General features: G+C 36.8%; 1 protein-coding gene across 3 annotated transcripts; it reads left to right on the top strand.

The window, feature by feature from the left end:
- Positions 1-3,204: 3,204 nt before the first annotated feature.
- Positions 3,205-7,403, top strand: isl2b (ISL LIM homeobox 2b). Of its 3 annotated transcripts, none has more exons than XM_059522451.1 (6): positions 3,205-3,320; positions 3,683-3,872; positions 4,138-4,397; positions 5,600-5,883; positions 6,244-6,411; positions 6,725-7,403. In XM_059522451.1, the coding sequence occupies exons 2-6, from the start codon at positions 3,700-3,702 to the stop codon at positions 6,839-6,841; spliced, it is 1,002 nt and encodes a 333-aa protein (XP_059378434.1). In that variant the 5' UTR covers positions 3,205-3,320; positions 3,683-3,699; the 3' UTR covers positions 6,842-7,403. The 3 variants fall into 3 exon arrangements, with proteins under 3 accessions (XP_059378434.1, XP_059378423.1, XP_059378430.1); XM_059522440.1 differs by having other exon boundaries at positions 3,215-3,380; XM_059522447.1 differs by having other exon boundaries at positions 3,227-3,380; positions 3,688-3,872.
- Positions 7,404-8,459: the final 1,056 nt, after the last annotated feature.

Genomic DNA, 8,459 nt, shown 5'->3' on the forward strand with positions numbered 1-8,459 from the left:
CATTGCTGAAAGGAATGGTTCTTCACAGATTGCTGTATCAAAATATATTCATAGAAAGTTGACTGGAAGGATAAAGTGTGGTAGGAAAAGACGCACAAGCAACAGGGATGACCACAGCCTTTGGAAGATTGTCAGGTAAAGCCAATTCAAGAACTTGGGAGAGCTTCACAAGGAGTGGACTGAAGCCGGAGTCAGCACATCAAGAGTCACTCAGACGTCTTCAGGAAAAAGGCTACAGCTGTCACATTCCTAGAAAAATGTCAGGAGCATTTCATCTGGGGTAAGGAGAAAAAGAACTGGACTGTTGCTCAGTGGCCCACAGTCCTCTTTCCAGATGAAATTTAGCATTTCATTTGGAAATCAAGGTCTGGAGGAAGAATGGAGAGCCACAGAATCCAAACAGCATGATGTCCAGTCTGAGGTTTCTGAAGTCAGAGATGATTTAGGTGCCGTGACGTCTGCTGGTGTTGCACTATTGTGTTTTATCAAGTCCAAAGTCAATGCAGCCATCTACCAGGAGATTTTGGAGAACTTTATGCTTCCATCTGCTGACAAGCTTTATGGAGATGCTGATTTCATTTTCCAGCAGGACTTTAGCACCTGCCAACAGTGCACAAAACCATTTCATCATATATTTAAGTGGTTTGATGACCATGATATTACTGTGCTTGATTGACCAGCCAACTCAACTGACCTGAACCTCAAATAGAATTTATGGGGCACTGTGAAGATGAAGATAAGTAACATCTTACAAACAATACAGAGGAGATGAAGGCCGCAACCTGGGCTTCAATAACGCTTCAGCAGTGCCACAGGCTGATCGCCTTCATGCTATGCAGCATTGAAGCAGTCATTTGTGCAAAAGGAGCCCCAACCAAGTATTGAGTGCATAATTAAACCTGCTTTGGAGATCTTGAACATTTCTGTTTTGTAAATCTTTTTTTAATTGATCTTTGAGTAAATATTCAAATTTTTCTACATACAGATTTTTTTATTTTCCTAAGCTGTAAGTCATTACCATCAGAATTAAAACAAAAACTGCTGAAATATTTCAGTTTGTGTGCAATGAATCTAGAATATAAGAAAGTTTAATTTTTTTATTAAATTACAAAAAATAAAGACCTTTTCCATGATACTCTAATTTTTTTAGATGCACCTGTACATGAGTAAAATGATGGTAGCACAATCTGATGGGTAGCATTTTTTTTTTTTTTCGATTTGTGCCTACCTATCGTCAGAACACCGGCAGCATAACATAAGTGCCGGTACGAACGAAAAAGTGCCAGTAAGATATAAGACTAAAATATAGAAGTGCATACCGGCCCGTGCACTTCAAGCACTGATTAAAAAGCTATAATAGTTTTGCTATGTTTCTTTTTTTTTCCGCATAGGCCTATATTAAGCTCCCAAATTAATGGAAGCATCACAGCTGGCAAGTGTGAAGACTGTCTCGTGTAAGTCAGAAAGTTACAGTTACCTGTGGCACAGGGCACAATTCATTTTCAATGAGAGGTCTCGATCACTTAAAACTGCCGCAAACCCTTACTGTTTTCATCAATGCTTTAATGTGTTTATAGTGATAGCAATGTCACATTGCAAAATACAGTTCTTTTCTGGTCGTTTTAAAACGACGGAACATGCTTGGTCTCTGTAGAGCACCAATTCACCCTTCAGATCGAGCGCTGGGAGTCAGTAGAGCTGCTACTGTAGGCTACATCCGCGGCTATTCCCTTGGGTTTTAGAGATTGAAGTTGTTGTACAAATGGAGGAAGATGGCACGACAGTTTGTCTTGATGAGCTAAGGCATGTGCAGTAGTAGCCCGTTTTTAATGCAGGGCAGAAATAGCCCCTTTCTCCCTTATATTTATCTCCCTTATATCAGAATTCAAAGCGCATTCGACCGATACATTTTAAACAGTTTCATACAGCCATATATGGAAGTATATAGCAGTGACGAATTTTTTTGTGATAGATGGGAGTCAGGGTTCATTACTAAGCAGATATGTTAAAGTATAGGCCTATTACAATTTTTAATTCGTATGAATAACAAAACAATTATGTGGTTCATCCCTTATGTGACTGAACTGAATTATCACGTCGTTGTAATATGTCCTTTTCTCATTTTCTCCTTTTAAAGTCTGAAAAACTAAAATAGTTTTGAATGACACAGTTTGAAATGTCAACACTGCTTAAGGTTACAATAATTTTAAAATATTAAAATGTTCTAAAGTGTTTTATTTCTTCCTCCAGTTAGCTCTAGCCTATAGGCTGCTGATGCCTATGTACTCCAATCAAATCCAATTGGCCATAATATGAACTCTTTTATCACTGTGCTAGTGACTGAACTCGGTGTCTAATCAAAGTATGGCTGAGAGATTCATTTTCCCACATTTAAGCATATAAATATTTCTTAAATTAAACATTTTTCATTTAGGCTACTGTGGCAAATGAAATGAGTAATAAGATAGCCTGTAAGTCCATCTCATTTTAAGAATTTAGTCTAAATTATTAATGGTTAAATGAACATTTTTAATTCAAAACAACAACAAATAATATTAATAAATAAATAAATAGGCCTCTGGGATATTGGATTTCAGAATTCAGTAGGCATAATTTCGTCAAGAGTAAGCCTTCCAGAATATAGGCACAGTCCAGTTTGCTGAACACGATTTATATAGCCTATTTAGACATTAAAATATCATTGTCATTCATTATAGGCTACTTATATCTGTTTAGAAATAGGCATATACAGTCTTGTTTTCAGATTTTTACTCTTAAATGAATAGCCTATAAGATTTTGTTGGGGTTGTGGGTTTAGCTTTTTAACCAATGTGTCACCCTGAAAGTAGACTATACTTCGATACTTTGATGACAAGACAAATCTCATATTTCCTAAAGGTGTGAATACAAGAACCATAGGCTACACCGAAACACCCTGAATAAAAAAAAAAATATTTTTTCACGTATACTAATCTCCTGCATCAAATAAAGATTTTGTATTCATTTATTTTTTTTCTGAAGCAACAAGAAAAGTTACCTGATAATTTCTAGGGAGTGAAACGAGTCAATATTGGGTGCACTGTGACTTGTTGCCCCCTACTGACGCGTCTTAGTTCGGATTTGCGCCTGATGTCACGTCTCGTGCGGCAGACAGCAATCTCTCTCTCTCTCTCTCTCTCTCTCTCTCTCACAGCCCCTGTTCCTGTTTACCCACCTCTCCATCTCTCCTCACTCTGGACTGAGTTTGCGGGGCAGCCGGGAGCGGACACTACCCTTTCTCTCCTCCTGTTTCTACAAGCAATCTTCTCTTCAGGCAACTTGTATGGTGGATATAATATTCAGCTCTTGTTTTTTGGATGATATGGGGGATCATTCCAAAAGTATGTATTTCTGTGATAAAATCTATAGGCCCTACTAAAAGTAACTTTAAGTTTCAAATTAACGGTTAAAATTTGATTCAATGTTGTTGCATTTGAAAAAAAAAAAAGATTATGTTACTGATTAGGCCGGGGTTTTTTTCTGGACTACTGCTTCTGCATTAAACTGTTTTTTCACTAGCTCAGTGTTAGTTAGCCTACAAACCTCGATGATTGCGATTTTTATTAAATACTTATAGCCTAGGCTAAATTCTCGACTCTCAAACTCCTGTATGAGAGCTCAAACAATGTTTTTTCATGCTCAGAGAAGTCCGGACTTGCGATGTGTGTAGGCTGCGGCAGTCAGATCCATGACCAGTATATTCTGCGGGTCTCCCCTGACCTGGAGTGGCATGCATCCTGTTTGAAATGCGTGGAGTGCAACCAATACCTGGACGAGACGTGCACTTGCTTCGTACGGGACGGGAAAACATACTGCAAGAGAGATTATGTAAGGTAGGTTCTTTTTTTTCTTTTCTTTTTTTTTTTTTTTGGAGTGGGGGGGGGGTTCTTTCGGGAAAAGTGTGAATTATTTAATAAATCTGGTCACATATGTATTTCATAGGCTATTTATAATGATCAAAATATCTGACAACAGACAGTAAAATTTACTAATTAAAGTGGAATTAAAAGGCATGCTTGAACTTGCTTGGTTTTGTCACTGCACAAATAATAATAAATAAATACATACAACTACAATAATACATTCTACATCCAACAGATTGTTTGGTATAAAATGCGCAAAATGCACTTTGGGCTTCAGCAGCAGTGATTTGGTCATGAGAGCTCGGGACAGTGTGTATCACATCGAGTGTTTCCGTTGCTCGGTGTGTAGCCGGCAGCTTTTGCCCGGGGACGAGTTCTCCGTCCGGGACGAGGAACTGCTGTGTCGAGCAGATCATGGCCTGGCCCTGGAGCGCGGACCAGGCAGCAGCCCTCTCAGTCCGGGACACATCCACAGCAGAGGACTGCATATGGCAGGTCAGTAGCTATAGCACATAACAACCAACTGACTTACGCCTATGTGTGACACTGGACCACAAAACCAGTCTTAAGTAGCACGGGTAGGCCTGTATTCTTTAGCAATAGCCAACAATACAATGCATGGGGCAAAATGATAGTTTTTAAAAAAGAAAAAATTATGGCAAAACGCATTTGGATATTAATCATGTTCCATGAAGATTTGTAAATTTTCTACCACAAATATATCAAAACTTAATTTTTGATGAGTAGGCTAATAGGCATTGCTAAAGACTGAATTTAGACAGGTGAGTTTCTCAATGTTTTGATTTTTTGCACCCTCAGATTCCAGATATTTAAATAGTTGCATCCCAAATAGTGTCCTATATGCACCGCTTATTTATTCAGCTGTCAGATTTAAAATTAAAATAAACTTTATGACTGGTTTTGTGGTCACATAGGCCTATTATAACAGTCGTATCGGACACGGACATATAGAAATTATAGAAGGCCTAGTAGAAAACAAAAATAAATTATTTGGAACGGTTAGCGCTATTTATTCGGAACGACTAGGACTTATTTAGCCTAAGGTCAGTTTTGGAACTGCATGGGCTAAAATGAAAGGTATGCCTAATTATATAGGCCACTGTGGGAGGAATCGTGTAATGTTGTTACATAATAGCTAATTACAGGCTGATCCGCTTGATAACTTTGTTTAGTCAACCACTGATAAGCCTGAGCGGCAGGGCCTTAAACACCGAGAGCTACAAGACTCAACATGCTCTTTAATTTCCGAAGTTACAAGTGCATATTTGCTAAATAAATTATCTATAATGCAATAGGTATATTATTGATCAACATAGCCTAATATTGATATTAAATTACATAGCCTATAGGCTATAGGCTATTAAATCATCATAAAACTATCTATCTATCTATCTATCTATCTATCTATCTATCTATCTATCTATCTATCTATCTATCTATCTATCTATCTATCTATCTATCTATCTATCTATCTATCTATCTATCTATCTATCTGTCTGTCTATCTGTCTATCCAGTTACATTTCCACATTTATTATACCAGTTTATATTCTTATTCGAAATGCAGTTAATTATTTTCAACGGCATTATTATATTTTATGTTCTTTTCAAACGCATTATTTTAATTATTATTTTAAATCATTATTATTATTTTTCTTTTTTTACATTTTTGTTCAGCTGATCCTGTGTCGGTCCGGCAAACTCCTCATCGGAACCACACGCACAAGCAATCGGAGAAGACCACTCGGGTGAGGACGGTGTTAAACGAAAAGCAGCTACACACTTTACGGACGTGCTACAACGCAAACCCGAGACCAGATGCGCTCATGAAGGAGCAGCTGGTGGAGATGACAGGCCTGAGCCCGCGGGTCATTCGAGTCTGGTTCCAAAACAAGCGCTGCAAGGACAAGAAGAGATCTATCCTCATGAAACAGTTACAACAGCAACACGGCGATAAGACGGTAAGTGTCTTGCCAATGCACTTTCAGTGTGAGAAATTTAGCTTACCATGTGGAGGGAAAAAATACAGACTTTAACTAGTAAGGCTCTGAGTGATGCCTGACACTTGATATGAGCCGAGATGATTTTAATTGGGTCTGTAATTCGACTGCAGTTTGGGCTTGAAGCAACTTTGCTACAGACTCCACCTACTGTGGGTGGTTTGGGGAATGTTTTAAACTCTGTTTCATCTAGAACTGCCCTTATATATTTTAGTTTTCCTTTATTTATAAAAAAATGAATAAAACGATTTAACTCTTTTTTATGATGCATTGTCCCTTATTAAAATGCCGATATGAAACGCTCTGGACTTTTTGGTCCAGAATCTGCAGGGCATGACGGGCACTGCGCTGGTTGCAGGCAGCCCAGTTCGACACAACCCCTCAGTGCCAGGACACCCGGTGGAAGTGCAGACCTACCAGCCACCCTGGAAAGCTCTCAGCGAATTTGCACTTCAGAGTGACTTAGAACAACCTGCCTTTCAACAGTTGGTGAGTGTAACAAAAATAAAAATAAAATAATAATAATAATAATAATAAAGTTGCTTTTGACATTTTTATAGGCTACTTTAGGCTACTGTAGGCCTACCGTTGTCAGAATAAGATCTGCCTATTATTAGGCGATTATTGTTGTTGTTGTTATTACTGATATTATGCCTATATATATATATATATATATATATATATATATATATATATATATATATATATATATATATATATATATATATATATATATATATATATATATATATATATATATATATATATATTATATATAATTATTTTTGCCTTTCACTTTTAGGTCTCTTTCTCGGAATCCGGTTCTTTAGGAAACTCATCTGGCAGCGACGTGACCTCTCTTTCTTCACAGTTACCGGACACACCGAACAGCATGGTACCGAGCCCGGTGGAGACGTGAGAGCGACTGCTCTTCTGTTCCCCGGGAAATCATGAGAACATGTCGTATCACGGACGCGGGAAATTCCCTTACATCACCGGACAGCGCCATCAGACGTGTAGCAAAAACCTGCACTGGGAACAGAGGAACCGTTTTTCCTAAAATCGGTGAACAAGTCGGTGGTGACACTGGGATCCAGTGAAATGATGAAAGTGAAACTCTACATAGTAGACCTAGACGAGGGACCATGTTCACTCAAAATGGATATTCGTTGTTCATTATGATGGCTGTTGTATCTGTGGTTTTTGGACATATTTTGAATTTTTTCTTTCAAAAGACTCGATTTCAGAAGATGGGATTTTTTTCGTTGTGAAATTTATTGCCGGACCATTTCTGTCTCTGAACAAAATTAAGTTATTGTTATTTATTGTCACATCAATTCGCAAAAAATAAATCGGCACAGAAAATGTTTAATTATATTTGTGAATGTAATATGCGTGAATAGGCTATGAAATTGTTTAATTTGTACAGAAATTTTTTTACTGAAAAGAGGTGTAGTTTATCTAATTAAATATTATTAGTAGGCCTCGGCTAGTAGGCCAACTCATTATAATAGCCTATATCATATATATATATATATATATATATATATATATATATATATATATATATATATATATATATATATATATATATATATATATATATATATATATATATATATATGTGTGTGTGTGTGTGTGTGTGTGTGTGTGTGTGTGTGTGTGTGTGTGTGTGTGTGTGTGTATGTGTGTAAATAATAATAATAAGTCGGAGAAAACATTTCTTAGGCTACATTAATAGGCTAACGCCATTTCATTCAGCGGAAAAATATAGTCTACATAAATGGCTACACATTGATTTGTTTATCAAAATGATGCCAAACTATTAGGCTAAAACGTAAATCATTATTTGTAAAAATTAATAGACTAAATTATGTAGTTTTTTCGTTGTCAGATTAGATCTTTAAAATGATTAGTTCGCTTTTCCTTGTCAAAGTTACGTGTCAAAGCAAATGTTTCAGGATCGCTTGAGCTTTTATTTACTTGTGCCATTACACCAACAAACAATACATTCAACAGAAACGGAGTGTGATTTGAAGATAGGTCTATAGCAGATTCACCAAGGCACAAAGAAAAAGCTCAAGCACAAATAATGCACAGGACATTCAGCTGAATTATACTGCTTATTAAATTGCTATAAAAATAGGCTATCATTATTCGTTAACAAGTCGATATCTTAAAACATATTCACGAGTTAAATTTACGTGAAAACGCTGTTAGCTTTTTTCATTTCGTAGGCGTATGTGAGCGCTTACCATTTTCAAAATACTGCAAATTTCAAGGTCAGCGAGACTTATTCCTCAATCAGATTTTCTGTAAGAACACGGACTCGAACAGTTATGGTTCTGTTTTTGCTTCTATACAGTCCAAACCTTTCTTACTTAGGAAAGGATGCACACGACACAAAAGAAGGCTAAACTAAATATGCTGCTAAAGAACATCAATTTTTATATAGGCCTAGTAATCTTCAGGTATTGTTGATACAGATCCAAAGAGAAAAAATATTTAAAATATCACTTTTTGCTTGATCTAGTTAG

Source organism: Carassius carassius, chromosome 3 (genome assembly GCF_963082965.1).
Source record: "Carassius carassius chromosome 3, fCarCar2.1, whole genome shotgun sequence".
NCBI classification, from domain to species: domain Eukaryota; kingdom Metazoa; phylum Chordata; class Actinopteri; order Cypriniformes; family Cyprinidae; genus Carassius; species Carassius carassius.